We start from the raw sequence: 20,776 nt of genomic DNA, 5'->3' as shown, positions 1-20,776 counted from the left end.
AGCACGCCCGGGCAAGGAAGTGAGAGAGAGAGAGAGAGAGAGAGAGTGCGAGGGAGAGAGAGCACGCCCGTGCGAGGGAGAGAGAGACAGAGAGTGAGAGGGCGCACCTGCGCGAGGGAGAGAGAGAGAGTGAGAGGGCGCACCCGCGCGAGGGAGAGAGAGAGCACGAGGGAGAGAGAGCGCGCCTGCACGAGGGAGAGAGAGAGAGTGAGAGGGCACGCACACGCGAGGGAGAGAGAGAGCGCGTGAGGGAGAGCACCCGCGCGAGGGAGAGAGAGAGAGCACCCGCGTGAGGGAGAGAGAGAGAGCACCCGCGCGAGGGAGAGAGAGAGAGCACCCGCGCGAGGGAGAGAGAGAGCACCCGCGCGAGGGAGAGAGAGCACCCGCACGAGGGAGAGAGAGAGAGCACCCGCGCGAGGGAGAGAGAGAGAGCACCCGCGCGAGGGAGAGAGAGAGTGAGAGGGCACGCACGCGCGAGGGAGAGAGAGAGAGCGCGCGAGGGAGAGCACCCGCGCGAGGGAGAGAGAGAGAGCACCCGCGGGAGAGAGAGAGAGCACCCGCGCAAGGGAGAGAGACAGCACCCGCCCGAGGGAGAGAGAGAGAGCACCCGCGCGAGGGAGAGAGAGAGCACCCGCGCGAGGGAGAGAGAGAGCACCCGCGCGAGGGAGAGAGAGAGCACCCGCGCGAGGGAGAGAGAGTGCACCCACGCGAGGGAGAGAGAGTGCACCCACGCGAGGGAGAGAGAGCAGCCGCGCGAGGGAGAGAGAGAGAGAGCACCCACGCGAGGGAGAGAGAGAGCAGCCGCGCGAGGGAGAGAGAGAGAGAGAGCACCCGCGCGAGGGAGACAGCAGCCGCGCGAGGAAGAGAGAGAGCACCTGCGCGAGGGAGAGAGAGAGCGCACCCGCGCGAGGGAGAGAGAGAGCGCCCGCGCGAGGGAGAGAGAGAGCGCCCGCGCGAGGGAGAGAGAGAGCGCCCGCGCGAGGGAGAGAGAGAGCGCCCGCGCGAGGGAGAGAGAGAGCGCCCACGCGAGGGAGAGAGAGAGCGCCCGCGCGAGGGAGAGAGAGTGAGCGCCCGCACGAGGGAGAGAGTGAGCGCCCGCGCGAGGGAGAGAGTGAGCGCCCGCGCGAGGGAGAGAGTGAGCGCCCGCGCGAGGGAGAGAGTGAGCGCCCGCACGAGGGAGAGAGTGAGCGCCCGCACGAGGGAGAGAGTGAGCGCCCGCACGAGGGAGTGAGCGCCCGCGTGAGGGAGAGAGAGTGAGCGCCCGCGCGAGGGAGAGAGAGTGAGCGCCCGCGCGAGGGAGAGAGAGAGAGCACCCACGCGAGGGAGAGACAGAGCCCGGGCAAGGGAGAGAGAGAGAGAGAGAGAGAGAGAGAGAGGGAGCGTGCCCGGGCAAGGGGGAGAGAGAGAGCGAGAGAGGGAGAGAGTGCGCGCCCGCGCAAGGGAGAGAGAGAGAGTCCACCCATGCGAGGGAGAGAGAGAGACAGCGCGCCTGCGCGAGGAAGAGAGAGAGAGAGCGCATCTGCGCAAGGGAGAGAGAGCGCGCGCCCGGGCGAGGGACAGAGAGAGAGAGTGAGCGCCCGCGTGAGGGATAGAGAGTGAGCGCCCGCGCGAGGGAGAAAGAGTGAGTGCCCGCGCGAAGGAGAGAGAGTGAGCGCCTGCGCGAGGGAGAGTGAGCGCCCGCGCGAGGGAGAGAGAGTGAGCACCCGCGCGAGGGAGAGAGAGTGAGCGCCCGCACGAGGGAGAGAGTGAGCGCCCGCGCGAGGGAGAGAGAGTGAGCGCCCGCGCGAGGGAGAGTGAGCGCCCGCGCAAGGGAGAGAGAGAGAGCACCCGCGCGAGGGAGAGAGAGAGCGCGCCTGCGCGAGGGAGAGAGAGAGAGAGAAAGCGCGCCTGCGCGAGGGAGAGAGAGAGAGCGCGCCTGCGCGAGGGAGAGAGTCCGCCCACGCGAGGGAGAGAGACAGCGCGCCTGCGCAAGGGAGAGAGAGAGAGAGCGCGCCTGCGCAAGGGAGAGAGAGAGAGAGAGAGCACCCGGGCAAGGGCTAGAGAGAGAGAGAGCGCGCCTGCGCAAGGGAGAGAGAGAGAGCGCGCCTGCACAAGGGGGAGAGAGAGAGCGCGCCCGGGCAAGGGAGAGAGAGAGAGAGAGAGCACCCGGGCAAGGGATAGAGAGAGAGAGAGCGCGCCTGCGCAAGGGAGAGAGAGAGAGCGCGCCTGCGCAAGGGGGAGAGAGAGAGCGCGCCCGGGCAAGGGAGAGAGAGAGAGAGAGAGAGAGAGCACGCCCGGGCAAGGGAGAGAGAGAGAGAGAGAGAGAGCGCCCAGGCGAGGGAGAGAGAGCGCCCGGGCGAGGGAGTGAGAGCGCCCGGGCGAGGGAGTGAGAGCGCCCGGGCGAGGGAGAGAGAGCGCCCGGGCGAGGGAGAGAGAGCGCCCGGGCGAGGGAGAGAGAGCGCCCGGGCGAGGGAGAGAGAGCGCCCGGGCGAGGGAGAGAGAGCGCCTGCGCAAGGGTGGCGAGCACCCACGCAAGGGAGAGAGAGAGAGCACCTGCGCGTGAGAGAGAGAGAGAGCGCCCACACGAGGGAGAGAGAGAGAGCATGCGAGAGGGAGAGAGAGGGAGAGAGAGGGAGGAGAGAGAGGGAGGGAGAGGGAGGGAGAGGAGGTTGTAAACCATGCCCAGAAGCATTCAGAGCAGCATGCCTACTCTGTAACCTGTTTAGGTGTAGCACTCATAAACAAGTATTAAGCAGATACCAGAGTATGACTACAGTCTGTCCACTAACCAAGCCCACAGATAGAAGGATCATGGTGGCAGCAGTAGTGAGATAGGTGTAAAAAAATACATCGGGGTTATCGAAGGAACCACAGAGTGAATAAAACTTTGATAGCGGCTTGTAACGAATTGACGGAAGGAGATGGAACACTGGAAGCAGGTAATGATGACCGTACCCAGTGAGCAGTCCTTGCCCCTACCTCGCCCATTTGACTGCCTCGAGGGCCTGCAGAGAGACCCGCAATGAGAGGTATGGAAGCGCCATTTTTTCCGGTATCGAGCAGCATCAGGCCTTCACTCTAAAGAGCGGGGACATCAAATCAATTTCTTTCTTTATGCTGTAGGTCAAGTAGCAGATAACGTTTTCCTGAGGCTGGGTGTGGAGGAGTCCAACACGGACTTTGAAACTGTAATCAAAGCCTTTGACACTTATTTTAGCCCGAAGCGATACTTAGTAATTGAACGAGCATGGTTTAATCAGAGGTCGCAATGACCTGGGGAATTGATTGAATTGCTTCTAACTGACCTACATTGCCTAGCTATTTGTGGGTAAGGGGCACAGAAGGACGAGCTAATCCATGATCACAGTTGTGGGTGCCGAAACGAAAAACTCTCTGGCTTTCTGCAGACTAAAGATGACTTTACTTTGGATCAAGCAGCCCAGTATGCGAGGCAGGCCGAGCTTAGAGAATTTAATCGGACTATAATTCAGCGCGACTGTTGACAGGGTAGTCCCACGGGCAGCGGACCTACCTACAAGAAAGCCTGTCAAACCAGGCAAAAGGGTCTGAAACTCCATACCAGCAACTATTGTGAGATGCTTGCGCTGTGGCACAAAGAACCAACATAGACGCCAGGAATGCCCAGCAGGGGGCACAGGATGCTTCCAGTGTAACAGCTGGACATTTTAAGCATTTCTGCAAATCCTACAACTTTAATCGATGTGCAAGATAAGAGAGCATTCATGAAACACATTCCATCTAAGAAATGGCAAATAAAGATTAAGACGAAATCAGAGTTCCTTGGGGAAGTTGATAGTCTTAGTCCAGACTACTGGTCAGTTACAGTACAAGTTCAAGGCTTCGATGCCATCTTTAAAACTGATATTAGAGCTGCTGTCTTCAGCCAATGACCTTTCATCCTTCAGACATCAAATTTCAGGGTCTAGACAGTACAGATCTTCCAACTAAAGGAAGAGCTATTGTTCTACCTAGCTACAAGGGGTGACAGACCATTGATTTTCAATCAATGTACATCTTTATTGAGTGGCGATGTTGGCATACTCCTAGGAATCCTAGAACCAGATGATGCCCACCATTTGAATGACTCACCGTCTTTCATGGAACAATCTTCAACTTTTTATGCAGTAAGGAAGTTTATACAATCAGCAATAAATTCCTTTCTTTCACAAAGGCACCATCAACTAGCCCCTGGGCAGATATCGAAGTTATGAATCTCTCAGTTCTTCATGAAGTAAGGCCAGAGGTGGCGGATACAGAAGGCCAGACAGTGATCATCCGCATGGAAACCTGCTGGACCTGTACTGGCTCCTCCTAGAAGTGATGAGGAAGAATTTCTTTCAGCATTGAGTGATCTGTTGGAGGTTGAATTCGTCTTTCCAGTTGATAGACGCGCCATATGAAGTCTCTGTTGTCTTTTTAGATGAGTCAGCTGTGTTTCCAGTGGCTGAGCAGCATTCAGATATTTGTTCCATTGAACCTACCAATGTATTGCCTAGTTTATCTCTCATTGTCCATGCAGAGTCTTCCAGAGAGGTTGCCGTGCCTGAATCCATGTCAGAGTCCATAGTGCTGGTACCTTCCATGGGTGATAGGCAAGTGAAACCTATAATTTAGTCCCAGCTGAAAATCTTCTTTCCTCCAGAGCTGGATGTCAGCATAGAAGCTGCGTAGAACCTTAAACACTTCTGAAACTGCACAATCCTGTACAGCAAACTTGTCTCAGAGTTAATTGTTTACAGGAAATTTGTCTCATTACAGAAATTGATGCCATCTTATCTCCATACCCTCAGCAATTCTTTCCATTGCCCAGAGAGGAGCCGCCTCACACAGAGATAAGTGTGGCTTTCTTACCACTGTCTACAGAAAGTAGACAGTTCACCCAAAAAATCGTTGGGAAATCATCTCTTCCTGAAAGGCTTACAGGAACTTTTTCATTTTTCTTTCATTGTCTAAGTTCATTGAAATCTTGGACCTTCAATGCTTTTTCAGTGTTCAATGCAGCAGTGAATGACATGGCTGTGACAATTTTCCCTGGGGTTGAAGATCATTCCTCTTCTGAAGCACTTTTCCTATATACTTCGAGGGAGCAACAAGTTCCGCAGAGTGTCCTGAGTTTCTCTCTTCTAGTCCCAGATGGTCCAAAGATTGATGCGCTTCAGTTTTCCTTCTTGAATCAGTCTTTCTTGAAAGGTCCTCTTATCCTTGCAATTCAATCATCTTGAACCCTACATTCTGCTCACCAGCACTGCTTCTAAATTGCTGTCCTATTCCGCAGATGATGACCACCTCCCGGGTACAGAAGAAACCCCATTTCCAAGACATCTTCCCTAAGGGCTGAGAATATTGTCTGAGATTGAATCCCCCAGGACTGTGATTTGGGGAGGGGGTAAGAGTAGGAGTTGGAGTTGGGTAGAATATGTAGTTGTAAAAAGAGAGTTACAGAAATGCAATGTAAATAGTTGAAGACATAGTTTCATATTATTGTTGAAGATGAGATTGTATACTTGGGGGTGTGTAGTTACCAAGGTGGGATATGCTATTATATGACACAATGGTGATGTACCACTGACATCAGTCAGCCATGTGTTAGACACTACATCCACAAACATTCACTCCCTCCACCACTGACGCACAGTAGCAGCAGTGTGTACCATCTACAAGATGCACTGTAGGAATTCACCAAGGCTCCTTAGACAATGCCTTCCAGACCCACAACCATCTAGAAGGGCAAAGACAACAGATAGATGGGAACACCAACACCTGGAAGCTCCTCTCCAAGTCACTCACCATCCTGACTTGGAAATATATCACCGTTCCTGAATCAAAATCCTGGAACTCCCTTCCTAACAGCATTGTGGGTGTACCTACACCACAAGGACTGTTGAAGTTCACCACCACATTCTCAAGGGCAACTAGGGATAGGCAATAAATGCTGGCCTAGCCAGCAAAGCCCATACCTCGTGAATGAATAACAATAACTCTCAATGAGAGAGAGAGAGAGAGAGAGAGAGAGAGACAGAGAGAGAGAGAGGGGGAGAGGGAGAATGAGAGAAAAGTTAGAATAGCATACCTAGGAGCAACATACCAACTCCGTAACCTGTTTCGATGTAATACGAATAAACAAGTGTTAAGCAGATACCAGAGTATGACTATAGTCTGTCTACTAACCAAGTACCACGCCTAGGGTCCGCAGATAGAAAAGCTACCCCAGAATAGCGACATGGATACAAAATTGGCTGACTTAATGGAAACCGAGAGTAGTGGTGATTGGTTGTTTTTCGGACTGGACATTTATAGTGGAGTTCCCCAGGGGACATTTTTCAGACCCCTACCATTCCTGATATATATTAATGACCTAGACCATGGTGTACAGGTCACAATTTCTAAATTTCCACACGATACAAAACTTTGAAGTACTGTGAACTATAAGGAGGAAAGCACAGAACTTCACAGAAGGATACAGAAAGGTTAGTGGAATAGGTGGACATCTGGCAGATGAAATTTAATGCAGAGAAGTATGAAGTAAATAACTTTGGTACCTTAACGAGGCAGAAATACACCAAAGATTACAGGACATGTCCCACCGAACACCTCAACCGAGATTAAGACCTTCAGCAGACAAGTGTCTAGGATCAATTGGAGAAAAGGAGGCCTACTATAAAGCCCCGTCCTTCCACAGTTGTTGCACTGCATCCTTGACCATACTAGCCCCAGGAAGTGGAAGTGACAGAAACTGGCACAAGAAAAATCTGCCTTGGACCCAGGTTCCCCAACCAAACACTTGCTTGCAATTAGTGGGTTAAAAACTGAGAAGAAACCCCTGGTTGGTAAGACATGGGAGACTTCAGAAATTGGGTGGGATCCTCCAGAAGAAAATCCTCCACCATAAACCCCCATGATTTTATCTAAGTAAAGACTGGCACCAACTGCAAGGTAAAGTCCAAAAAAACCTCTCTTTGGTGGCCAATTGAGCAACCATTAAGGTTTCAGTGGCTGAAAACAATGCACAATGTCAATAATTAAAAATGACTAAAAATGAGACCATTAATCAATGGTCCATACGTTATATTTTGCATACTTGAAACTCTACCTTCCTCAATGCTACAAGATAAAAATATGACTCCCTACTTGAACTGCTATGAAAAGATAACAAAAACAAAAACAGAATTACCTGGAAAAACTCAGCAGGTCTGGCAGCATCGGCGGAGAAGAAAAGAGTTGACGTTTCGAGTCCTCATGACCCTTCGACAGAACTTGAGTTCGAGTCCAAGAAAGAGTTGAAATATAAGCTGGTTTAAGTTGTGTGTGTGGGGGGCGGAGAGAGAGAGAGAGAGAGAGAGGTGGAGTGGGGGTGTGGTTGTAGGGACAAACAAGCAGTGATAGAAGCAGATCATCAAAAGATGTCAACAACAATAGTACAAAAGAACACATTGGTGTTAAAGTTAAAGTTGGTGATATTATGTAAACGAATGTGCTAACTAAGAATGGATGGTAGGGCACTCAAGGTATAGCTCTAGTGGGGGTGGGGAGAGCATAAAAGATGTAAAAAAAAAAAAAATTTTTTTCCTATAATGGAAATAGGTGGGAAAAGGAAAATCTATATAATTTATTGGGAAAAAAAAAGAAAAGGAAGGGGGAAACAGAAAGGGGGTGGGGATGGGGGAGGGAGCTCAAGACCTAAAGTTGTTGAATTCAATATTCAGTCCGGATGGCTGTAAAGTGCCTAGTCGGAAGATGAGGTGTTGTTCCTCCAGTTTGCGTTGGGCTTCACTGGAACAATGCAGCAAGCCAAGGACAGACATGTGGGCAAGAGAGCAGGGTGGAGTGTTAAAATGGCAAGTGACAGGGAGGTTTGGGTCATTCTTGCGGACAGACCGCAAGTGTTCTGCAAAGCAGTTGCCCAGTTTACGTTTGGTCTCTCCAATGTAGAGGAGACCGCATTGGGAGCAAGTAATGCAGTAGACTAAGTTGGGGGAAATGCAAGTGAAATGCTGCTTCACTTGAAAGGAGTGTTTGGGTCCTTGGACGGTGAGGAGAGAGGAAGTAAAGGGGCAGGTGTTGCATCTTCTGCGTGGGCATGGGGTGGTGCCATAGGAGGGGGTTGAGGGGTAGGGGGTGATGGAGGAGTGGACCAGGGTGTCCCGGAGGGAGCGATCCCTAAGGAATGCCGATAGCGGGGGTGAAGGGAAGATGTGTTTGGTGGTGGCATCATGCTGGAGTTGGCGGAAATGGCGGAGGATGATCCTTTGAATGCGGAGGATGGTGGGGTGATAAGTGAGGACAAGGGGGACCCTATCATGTTTCTGTTTTTTTATCTCTGCTATGAAAAGATGTTGTGCTGCACTCTTTAGAGCAGTACAGAAGTTGCAGTGGCATTTCGTCATTTTGTTTTTCTTTTCTGCTTTATTTGACTTATTTGCTCTCTTTATAGCCTATCCATCTGTTGGACTTTCAAGTGCAAATTATGTAATTTTTTTTAACGAGTTGGGTAAAGAAATGTAAATTTAACTGAACACTTACATAAAATTCAGCAAAGTTTATAAAATATATACAACCTAGAAAACCCATACTTCATTACACAGATTGCTGCTAATACTCATGGGCTCCTTCCAACATACAGCTAGAAAACAGAACTGCCCTGATTAAAGTTCAAGCTGATGGTCAGACAGTCTAAACTGGGATGAGGGACTTGGAAGATATTTTCCTGGGGCACATCCAGACTTCCATTTTAGCTTCCATATCTTCCATCATAGCTTTGCTGTCAATTTCAATTGCAGCAAGTTTCTAGTTGCCAAATTTCTTAGAACGACATCTAGTTTTCCAGATAAAAGCAAAATAATGCAGATGCTGGAAATCTGAAACAAAAACAAAAATTGTTTCTTCTGAAGAAGAGTCATGAGGACTCGAAACATTAACTGTCTTTCTCTCCACAGGTGCTGTTAGACTTGCTGAGTTTTCCCAGCAATTTTTGTTTTTGTTTCAACTATTTTTCTGAAAGTTGCATGCATATTTTGCTATCCCCTTGAAACATCTTGGACACAGGCCTTTTTGACATGATTGTGATGATAAAAACACAGGAAATCACAATAAACACCAGATTGCCTGAATGATATGGGTAAAACAACAGCACTAACAGCACATGGGCAGAGGTTGGGTGGTTTGGGTGGGGTTGAGAGTCAACTTGGAGCACAGGAACTAGACCAGCACACCACTATGAACAAAGCAGTGAGGCTGATAACTAGCCTGGTGTATCACTGAGAACTAGTGCCTCGTCGAACTGTCCTAGTAGTTGGACAAGTCCGGATTTCATTTAGCTGAATATCAAATGGAATATTTTAAAGATGTCCAATTTTCGGACAATTCTGGTTTGCGGACAGCTAGATTTTGAATGCCCAACCTCTATAATCCATGTTATGGGGGAAGCATTTGCCAGGGTGAAGTTCAATATGAAAAGGTTAATTATTACTGCATATACTCCAGAGTAAGAAAAATTTAGAATCATAGAACGGTTACAGTACAGAAGGAAACTCTTTGACCTGTTGTGTCCACGTCAGCTCTCTGCTAGAGTAACTCAGCTAGTCCCACTCCTCTAGTTTTTCTCCACAGCCCTACAAAGGTTTTCCAGGTAACTATCCAATTCTGATAGCCAGGATTGATTCTGCCTCCATCACACTCTCAGGCAGTGCATTTCAGATCCCAACCACAGATATCTATGCAGCAAGTGTCCTCTTGTTCAACCTTCGCCAACGGGAACAGTTCCTCCCTATTGACTCTGCCTAGACCACTCATAATTTTGAACACCTCTATCAAATCTTCTCTCAACCGTCTCTTCCCGATGGAGAACAGCCCCAGCTTCTCCAATCTATACATTTAACTGAAGTTGCTCATCCCTGGATTCATTCTCGTGAATCTTTCCTGCACCCTCGCTAATACCTTCATATCCTTAATGAAGTGCGGTGCCCAGAATTGGACACATTCACCATACCTTGCTTTTACATTTTATGTGTCTATTTATAAAACCCAGCATCCCATATACCTTATTAACCACTTTCTCAACCTGCTCTGCCACCTTCAATGATTTGTGCACGTGTAACCCCACTCCCTTAGTTCCTGCAGCTCCTTTAGAAATGCATACTTTTATTGTAAATGTATCGCTTCACATTTCCCTGCATTAAATTTAATCTGCCACATGTCCATCCATTCCATCAGCCTATGCCCTATTGAATGAAGTCTGCCACAATCCTCCTCACAGTTCACAATATTTCCAAAGACTGTGTCAACGGCAAGATTTTGAACTAGTGGCCTGCACACCAAATTAAGGTTGGTCGTGTAGATCAAGAGAAACAGCGGTCTGAATTTTGTCCCTTGTTTCCTAATCAGTGACTAAACTTCAAAAATACTTCATTGGTTGTAAAGTGCTTCAAGGCACCTGGTGGTCATAAAAACGCTATATAAACACAAGACTTTTTTTCCCTTTTTTTCTGGAGAATCCCACTAAATACCTTCCTCCAGTCCAAAAAACAACTGTTCACCACTAATTTGTTTCCTGATACTGAACCAACATTGTATCCATGCTGTCAATGTGCCTTTTATTCCGTGGGCTTTAACTTAGCTAACAAGGCTGTTATGTGGTACTTTATCAAAGGCCTCTTGGAAGTTTATAAACACATCAACTGCATCACCTTTACTGTTAACTGATCAAAAAACTTAAATCAAGTTAGTTAAACACAATTTTCCTTCAACAAATCCATGCTGGCTTTCCTTAATTAATCCAAATGTGCCAAGTGACTATTAACTTGGTCCCAGTTTATCATTTCTAAAAGCTTTCCACGACTGAGGCTCAACTAACTTTTCCGTAGTTGCTGGGCTTATTTTTACACCCTTTTATGACCAGGGTATGATATTTGCAATTCTTCAATCCTCTGGTACCACTCCTGTATCTGAAGAGGATTGGAAGATTATGGACAGTGCCTCTGCAATTTCCAACCTTGCTTCCCTCCAAATCCTCAGAAGCATTTAATCCGCTCCAGGTGACTTATCAACTTTAAACTTAGCCAAACTTTCTAATACCTCCTCAATCAATTTTCAGACAATCCACGTCTGAGCTACCTCCTCTTTCACTATGACTTGGAGAACATCTACTTTCTTGATAAAGACAGAAGCAAAATACTCATTTAGTAGTTCATGCCCTCTGTCTCTATGCTTAAATGTCTTTTTTGGTCTCTAATCGGTCCCACTCTTCCTCTTACTACCCTTTCACTATTTACATGTCTATGGAAGACTTCTGGATTCCCTTTTACGTTAGCTACCTGTTATGACCGATGCAGTTGGTAGAGTTATTTAAAAATCCCAGAGGGAAGCTTTAAACATAATCATAATCAATAATGTTGTGTTATATTTGAGATGAGACTTTAAATTCAGGAATCAGACCACTCATTCTCGAGGTTTTACATTAATTAAATGAAGCATTTTATTAATTTACACAGGTTAAAGTAAATGTACACAGGGCTACAAATTACTACTATCATAACAAATAACAAATTCCCAAACTAACCTCCATTAAGGCAACAACAACCCATAGATTTAACCCAAAACACCAGGCAAAGCATTTTCGCCTTATGAATTCAAAATGAGGTTCTTTCCAATGTGGAGCCAGTTGGAGGCTTGCAGCTGCCTTTTGATCTTACATTGCCTCCGTTCTGGTAAGTTTTAAGATCCGCCAATTCCTAACCAATCATGGAATTAGAAATATAATTTATCCCGGCACAGCCCCCAATTGTTAATTCTTATTGGATCAACGATCTCTTTGAACTTTACCTTTTAACAATGAAGCCCCAATCATTGTACCAATTTTATCGGTAACATAAACATATTGCTTGGTAGCTGTTAGAAAGGTGTCAATTTTCACCCCATTTCTTGAATGCTCTAGTCAAAAAAGGTAAATGCACGCTATCTGTTTGCATCTCAAACTAGTACCTCAAAGCACCCAGACCAGCTGGCTTTAATCCAGTTAAGACTAAAGAGACTAAATCTCTATTTTGAAAGAAAAATATTTTCCAAATTATACATATTAACAGCTTCATAACACTACTTTTCTTCTCATTTGTGTTTTCACTTCCTTTCTGAATTTTCTATATTCAGCTTGGTTCTCAATTGTATTATTGACCTGACGTCTGTCATATGGTCCCTTTTTTTGCTCCATCTTATGCTGTATCTCTTCCGTCATCCAGGGAGCTCTGGCTTTGATTGTCCTACCTTCCCCCACCTCGTGGCCCTGTCTCCTGCTCTATGTATTATTGCTGGCACTGCTCCTTTTGCTGCTACTGCTCAGGTCATGCTCTCAGTCATTTTTTTGGGGCTTAAAGTAGTTCAAAAAGTACCTAAAAGACCATTTGGATACCTAGTTTGACACAACAGTAATGACAGACTTTCCTCCCAAATAGTTTCGTTATACTTGGCTCCACTCTAAAAACAAATTTTGCATTTGCATCACAGCTTTAGGCAGGACAGTAGGGGGAAACTGCCTGAAACCAACATTCAAATTATAGTCTAAATTGTAACTTGACAATTTGTGGCTTCTGGGTGTAATTGCTTGCACTAAATTCTTTTTGAACTCATTTGAAGACTACTTCCTGGTCCCAAGCTGCTAAATGAGCACCAAGCATACATTAAAAACCAGGTTACTATTTGCATTAAATGAAACAGATCCAAAGCTTGGCAGTCTATCTGGAACCAGCTCATTTGATGGTTCAGCTGGTGTGGATTAAGCCAGAAAGATCAAGAACTCTGAGGCTTAATCCCTGGTTTGTTTAATTAATTTCAACTACAGAAACAGCTGGGCCATTCCAATTGCCACTGTCTCTGGTTTAGAAAGGGGAAGAAAAAAAATGAAAAGGAAACCACAAAAGAACTATAAAAATTTTGAAAGCACAAGGTAAATGTAAATCAGTAATGTGAATCAGACTAGTGATTGAACTCTGGGCTCTTGAGAATTTGACAACCTTTTAGACACACTGATGCCATAAACTAGCAGTTATTTTTCTTGGCTCTGCCAACAAAAGGATAGGGAAACTTAAAAAAAAGGGAATATAATTAAAGTCTTAAACTACTACAGTTGGTGTTCTGATTAGAGCACTCAAGAGTGCTCAATAAAATATATCTTGCACTGAACCTCATTTGAATAGCACAGAGGCAAAACACTGAACAGATTGAGAATGGGAAAAATCGTTACAGCGATGAGCCACAGAAAGGTCAATTAAATATGAAGAAAGGAATTCAAGTCAGAAATATAAAATTAGGACAAAATTTAAGACTTTAAAATGGGGACTAAATTATATCTGTGCAGCTTGAGGTCCTTGTCTCTACATGATCTTGATTCCATGTGCACAATAATAAAAATATAAAATGCAGGAAACACTCAGCAGATCAGGAGCATCTGTGGGGAGAATATATCACAACTGGAAGGTGTTAGTTAAGCTGGCAGTTAAGACTGAGTTTAGCAACTTCAGATCTTAAGTACTGCCCGTATTTTCTTCAGCCATTTTGGAGTGGAGGAAGTGCAGACTGGGGAATCCCCCTGTTGGTACATAGCCAGTGGGTTCACCTGCCATTCCTCCTCCACATTCCCAGGCCTCAGAAGACTCTGCCAGATTTTCCATGCTTCCCATCATCTTTCATGTTTTGTACCAGAATTTACACCTCCTCTGATATCATTGTCTGTTTCTTCACTTATCTCATTTTCTCTCCCTTTGGCCGTTCACTGTCATAATTTTGTCACTTAATTACTCTTGCCTTCCACCCTATCACAGGAATTGCCCTTTGTTATTTTCCTGCTACCATCTCTCCCCTCCTCCGACCATTTTCACTAGCTCTGTAACAAAAACAGAATTACCTGGAAAAACTCTGCAGGTCTGGCAGCATCGGCGGAGAAGAAAAGATTGGATGTTTCGAGTCCTCATGGCCCTTCAACACCCGTTCTGTTGAAGGGTCATGAGGACTCGAAACGTCAACTCTTTTCTTCTCCGCCGATGCTGCCAGACCTGTTGAGTTTTTCCAGGTAATTCTGTTTTTGTTTTGGATTTCCAGCATCCGCAGTTTTTTGTTTTTATTTTTTCACTAGCTCTGTAATTGCTTAAGATCTGTTAAAATTTTAATATCTTCCAGATGACTTGAACATTAATGGTTTCTCTTTACACATACCGTCTGCGCTGCTCAAGTGTTTCCAGCAGTTTTTGTTTCTTTTTCAGGTTTCCAGCATTCCTGCCGCTACCAGTCATGAATGGCAATGGACAATTAAACAACTCACTGGAGGAGAGGGGGGGCTCCACAAATATCCCCATCCTCAAAGATGGGGGAGCCCAGCACACCAGTGCAAATGAGAAGGCTGAAGCATTCGCAACAATCTTCAGCCAGAAGTGTCGAGTGGATGATCCATCTCGGCCTACTCTGGAGGTTCCCAGCATCACAGGTGCCAGAGTTCAGCCAACCCGATTCACTCCACATGATATCAAGAAACAGTTGAAGGATCTGAATACTGCAAAGACTATGGGCCCTGACAATATTCCAACAATAGTACTGAAAATTTATGCTCCAGAACTTGACATGCCCCTAGCCATGCTGTTCAAGTACAGCTACAACACTGGTATCAACCCGACGATGTGGAAAATTGCTCAGGTATGTCCTGCACACAAAAGCAGGACAAATCCAACCCAGCCAATTATCGCCCCATCAGACTACTTTTGATCATCAGTAAAGTAATGGAAGGGGTCATCAAGAGTGCTATCAAGCGACACTTGCTTAACAATAAGCTGCTCACTGACACTCAGTTTGGGTTCCATTAGGGCCACTCAGCTTCTGACCTCATTACAACCTAGGTTCAAACATGGACACAAGAGCTGAACTCTCGAGATGAGGTGAGAGTGACTACCCTTGACATCAAGGCAGCATTTGATAAAATGTGGCATCAAGGAGCCCTAGCAAAACAGGAGTGAATGAGAATCAGGGGGAAAATTCTCTGCTGGTTGGAGTCATACCTAGCAGAAAGGAAGATGGCTGTGGTTGTTGGAGGTCAATCATCTCAGTTTCAGTAAAAAACTGCAGGAGTTCCTCAGGGTAGTGTCCTAGGCCCAACCATCTTCAGCTGCTTCCTCAATGACCTTCCTTCCATCATAAGGTCAGAGGTGGGGACGTTCGCTGACGATTGCACAACTTCAGTACCATTTGTGACTCCTCAGACACTGAAGCAGTCCATATCCAAATGTAACAAGACCTGGACAATATCCAGGCCTGTGCTGACAAGTGGCAAGTAACATTCATGCCACACAATTGCCTGACAATGACCATCTACAAAAAGAGAGAATCTAATCATTGTCTTTTGACATTCAATGGCATTACCATCCCTGAATCCCCCACTATCAGCATCCTGGGGGTTACCATTGACCAGAAGCTGAACTGGACTAGCCAAATAAATACTGTGGCTACAACAGCAGGTCAGAGGCTTGGAATCCTGCGGCGAGTAACTCACCTCCTGACTCCCCAAAGCCTGTCCACCATCTACAAGTAACGTGATAGAATATTCTCCACTTGCCTGGATGAGTTCAGCTCCAACAACACTCAAGAAGCTTGACACCCCCCCATCCAGGACAAAGCAGCCCGCTTGATTGGCACCCCTCCCACAAACATTCACTCCCTCCACCACCGATGAATAGTGGCAGCAGTGTGAACCATCTTCACAATGCACTGCAGTAATTCACCAAGGCTCCTTAGGCAGCACCTTTCAAACCCATGACCACTGTTATCTCGAAGGACAAGGGTAGCAGATAGATGGGAACACCAACAACTACAAGTTCCCCTCCAAGTCACTCACCATCCTGACTTGGAAATGTATCGCTGCTCCTTCACTGTCATTGGGTCAAAATCCTGGAACTCCCACCCAAACAACACTATGGGTGTACCTACACCACGTGGACTACAGCAGTTCAAAAAGGCACCACCATCTTAAGGGTAATTAGCGATGGGCAATAAATGCTGGCCTAGCCAGTGATGCCAACTTCCCATAAATGAGTTAAAAAAAAAGCATCTGTAGTGCATGTTTTTGTCAGCGTACACAATGTCAGTGGAGATCAAATAGTAATTAACTCAATTCCCAAAATCAGAGCGAGGCACAAAGCAGGCCAACAGTCGTTACTGTAACTCTGGAGAGGCAAAAGTAGTCATGAAGGGGATGAGAATAATATCTTCTACAAAAAGATAGGCAAAGGTGACACTCATGTGAATTTGAAAAAATAACTTTTATCTGGAGAGAGTGAGAAAAATTAATAGAATTTGCTCAAGATGTTTCACCTAGCAGGGGTTTTTTTTATTATTTGTTCTTGGGATCTGGACATCACTGGCAAGGCCAGCACTTACTGCCCTTGATAAAGTGGTGAGCTGCCTTCTTGAACTGCTTCAGCCCAGATGGTGTAGGTACACCCACAGTACTATTAGGGAGGGGGTTCCAGGATTTTAACCCAGCGACAGTGATGGAGTGGTGAAATAGCTCCAAATCAGGATGGTGTGTAACTTACAGGTCGAGGTGTTCCCATGCGCCTGCCACCCATGTTCTTCTAAATGATAGAGATAACCTGTTTGGAAGGTGCCTTGGAACGTTGCTACAGTCTATCTTGTAGCTGATAGACATTTCTACTATTATGCACTGGTGGAGTGAATGCTTAAGGTGGTGGATGGGATGCCAACCAAGAGATTTGCTTTGTCCTGAAAGGTGTTGAGCTTCTTGAGTGTTGTTGAAGCTGCACTCATCCAAATAAGTGCAGAATATTGCACCACACTTCTGACTTATGCTTTGCAGATGTTGGACAGGCTTTGGGGAGTCAGGAAATGAGTTACTTTGCACAGAATTCCTAGCTTCTGACCCGCTCCTGTAGCCACAGTATTTATATGGCTGGTCACGTTCAGTTTCTGGTCAACGGTAACCCCCGACGATGCTGATAGTGAGAGAATCAGCAAAAAATCAAGAGGAGATAGCTTCTCTCTTGTTGGAGATGGTTATTGCCTGGCACGTGTGTGGTGCAAATGACAACTTATCAGTCCAAGTCTGAATGTTTCCCAGGTCTTGCTGATGTGGCCATAGACTGCTTCTGTATCTGAAGAGTTGTGAATGGTACTGAAAATGGTGCAATCATCAGCGAACTCCTGCAGTGATGTTCTGGGGTTGAAAATGATCGGTCTTTCACAAGCTAAACCACCTTTCTTTGTGCTAGGAATGACTCTTACTAATGGACAGATTTCCCACTGATTCCCATTGACGTCAATTTTGCTAGGGGTCCTTAATGCCACAGTCAGGTCAAATGCTGTCTTGGTGTCAAGGGCAGTCACTATTCACCTCAACTCTGGAATTCAGCTCTTTTGCCCACATTCAGACCAGGGTTGTAATGAGATCTGGAGCCAAGTTGGCCTGGTAGAATTCAAATTGAGTATCAGACAGCAGGTTACCGCTGAGGAAGTGCTGCTTAATAGCACTGTTGATTACATTTTTCACCACTTTGCTTATGATTTGAGTGTAGAGTGATGAGGCTGTATTTGATTGGATTGGATTACTTTTTGTGGCCAGGATATACCTGGGCAATTTTCCACATTGTCAGCTAGATGCCAGTGGCTGTAGCTAAACTGGAATGATCTGGCTTGGGGCCCAGATAGTTCTGGAGCATGATTCTCCAGTATTATAGCCAGGATGCTGCCAGGGTCCTTTGTCGTTTCAGTGTAAGCTGTTTCTTGACATCACATGGAATGAACTGAATTATCTGAAGACTGGCAACTGTGATGCTTGGGAACCCAGAAGGAGGCTGAGATAGATCATCTAGGCACTTCTGGCTGAAGATGCTTGCAACTGCTTCAGCAGTCTATACTCTGAAATGCTGGGCTCCCCCATCACTGAAAAAGGGGCTGCTTGTGGAGCCACTTCCTGTGGTCAGTTGTTCAATTTTCCATCACCATCCATGACTGCATGTGACAGGACTACACAGCGTTAATCTGATCTGTTGGTTTTGGGATTGCCGAGCTCTACTTATAGTAGTTAAGTCAATCAAACACAGTCTATTAAGCAATTTTCATTTCAGCCCTTAATTTCCTCTCTGAGTGGAATATCTATTCCTCCTTCGGCAGTGATAAACCTATGGTCTTCATATGACAAGCAACCTCGGAATAGATGCTGGACAACTATGGATAGTTTTAAAAATTTTATTTTTATTTATTAATTCATGGAATGTGGGCATCATTGACAAGGCCAGTGTTTACTGACCATCCATAGTTATTTTGTGGGCTAATGATTCACTTTCAAATATTCTGACCCATTTAGCACAATACTACTGAGTGCCAGTTGAGGTCTCAAAGATTAGTTTCGTGGAATTTTCTACTTCTCATGGGTGTAATAAATTAAATGAGCAGAGTTTCTCTCTCAGAACTCATTAAATAAAAGCTGAAGCTAAAACATAGGTGTAGAATTCTGCTGAGAACTTATCCTTTTATTCGCTACTTCATTTCTTATTAGTTTTATAAACAACAGGTAATTTCTTGAAACATCAAGTCAAGTCAGGTATAAAATAAACTAATGTAAATATAACTGATACCTGATAATCTGAAATCACAACAGCTTTTTCGTGAACATTCAAAAGTGAAAGACTACTCCAGTGTTGGGTGAGGCAGGCAATGTATGTATTGTGATGCACAAGACACCACAAGTACGTGAGACAGGCTGGATGGACCAGTATGTCTTTTCCTGTCTGTCATTTCTCATATGTTTGTATTATCCACTAGGGATTTGGTACTTACGAGTTCCGTTAATTGCCGTAGTAATCCTATTTCCTCTGGTACTGATATTAGCTTGTTGTTACTTGCGATTAGAACTTTTAAAGGGAGATTACAGACGGGTCCAGGTAATGTTGTGAGCTGGTTACGACTGTGGGAAGGAAAAAGACAAATGGAATGTTATTACTTGAAAGGCAATATCAATCAAGGTTTCGACTCTTGCTTGGTATTCTGCGAGCCGAGAAATGGCAAACTGTTCATGGAGCCAAGTTCCAGCATGAGTCAGCAATTTACTTGTACTCCTTTCAATTTAGTATACTTAATTTGCTTTTCATGATGCAATTTCTTCTATGTTGGGGAGAAAAAGTGCAGATTGGATGATCATTTTGTGGAACACCTCCATTCAACCTACAAGCGTGGCAATTTCTGGTCATTTTAATTCCCGAATGCCATCTGATCTCTCTGTCCTTGGTTTCCTACACTGTCCCATGAAGCTCAAAAGAAGCTCAGGGAACAGCATCTCATCTTTCCATTACGTACTTTACAGCTTTCTAGACTCAAAACTTGAGTTAATAATTTCAGATTTTAACTTCTACCTCCGATTTTTGGATAGTGATGATTCTGCTGTTCCCATTTGCACCTACTATCAACCCACCTTTTGTTTCTTTATTTGTCCTATTACCATCGCCTTTAACCTTGCACAATAACCCCTTTTATCATTTAATCTCTTCTGTTTTCCACCGTTCCTTGTTTTCACTCTTCCCTCTTTCCCTCCATCATGGCTTGTTTAAAACCAGTCTAATTTTTTGAAATCTGATGTCATTGATTTGAAAAGTTAACTCTGTTTCCCTCCACAAATGTGCCTGACCTGATTACTATTTCCAGTTTCCTATAAATTAACCACCAAATGCTTCCTAATCAAGTAGGTAAAAATCTCAAAAGATTAGAACGAAGCTCATATCAAATGATTTCTTCCCTCAAAATTTTAAAACCAATACATGGCAGTGGACATCCTCAAGTGTTGCATTATGGCTTCAAACAACTCAAGAGGGAATCTTGAAAGTATTAATTGGAAGAAGCAAAGAATTACTGCCTCAGTTGTTGATCCTCATCAGTCCCTTGAGTTCCTGATGGATTTAACTTTAGACTAGATGTAGTGCTCTTGGATGGTTGTGAACACTGCCGTGATTGCTTTCAATCTTCTATGATAACAAATGCCGAGTGCAAGAAAACTTGTGAAATGTAAGATATGTCCAAACAGTTCTGTTTCATGGTTCGAAATTCCCTGGCTGTAATGAAAGTGCTTCCTCTGCTTCATGTGAGCTTTCTAGGGTCAGGCCAACATGGATTTTTCTTTCCACTCAATTCCAGATAGCCTTTCAAGTCAGTGTCCTAAAGGGCGAGGTGGTCATAGCACGAAGGTTACAGTGCTATGTTGTTCGACTAAACCGTTAATCTTAACTCCAGCAGTACCTCTGCAGACACCAGAGGATCCCAAAGCCTTTGCTTTTGTGGAAAATTGTCCAAGCTCTCTGAACTTCGGACATGTATATGTGCATTCTACATTGGGCAACACAACTGTGTGGATTTCTCAACAACTTTACTTAGAAATTCTTAAACCTAATGATGGTTTCCACTAGGATCAGCTGAGAATAAAAAACTCTCACTTACAGAAATTAAACATCTGAATTAAGAAAATGCACAGGTGATTAAACTTTTCATTTTGGCTTCTTGCATAAATTTAGACAAGGTAATGTGATGGATAAAATCATAAAAACTAAACTTATTTAGAATTTACAAGTTTTATGAATACAGTTCATCATTTTCAACCAGTTAATTGCCTTTCTCTCATTTCCAAAATCCCTCTGCCAGGAGCCCATATTGGTTCAGAGCCAGGAAGATTACAGATTCAATTCCTGGTCTCAGCATCTTCCGTTTATCTCAAGTGCACTACATTGGCTTTAGTGTACAAAGA

General features: G+C 45.4%; 1 protein-coding gene across 10 annotated transcripts in view; it reads right to left on the bottom strand.

Moving 5' to 3' along the window:
• LOC121290199 (DISP complex protein LRCH3-like) overlaps positions 1-20,776 on the bottom strand; it is a 184,491-nt gene that overhangs the window by 106,588 nt on the left and 57,127 nt on the right. For all 10 annotated transcript variants that reach the window (XM_041210506.1, XM_041210471.1, XM_041210480.1 and 7 more), the window contains exon 3: positions 18,826-18,952. In XM_041210506.1, coding sequence (XP_041066440.1) covers positions 18,826-18,952 — 127 coding nt within the window. The remainder of the gene's footprint in view (positions 1-18,825; positions 18,953-20,776) is intronic.

Source organism: Carcharodon carcharias, chromosome 2 (genome assembly GCF_017639515.1).
Source record: "Carcharodon carcharias isolate sCarCar2 chromosome 2, sCarCar2.pri, whole genome shotgun sequence".
NCBI classification, from domain to species: domain Eukaryota; kingdom Metazoa; phylum Chordata; class Chondrichthyes; order Lamniformes; family Lamnidae; genus Carcharodon; species Carcharodon carcharias.
Note: the sequence above shows the minus strand (reverse complement) of the source record. Positions and strands in the feature narration are given on the sequence as shown.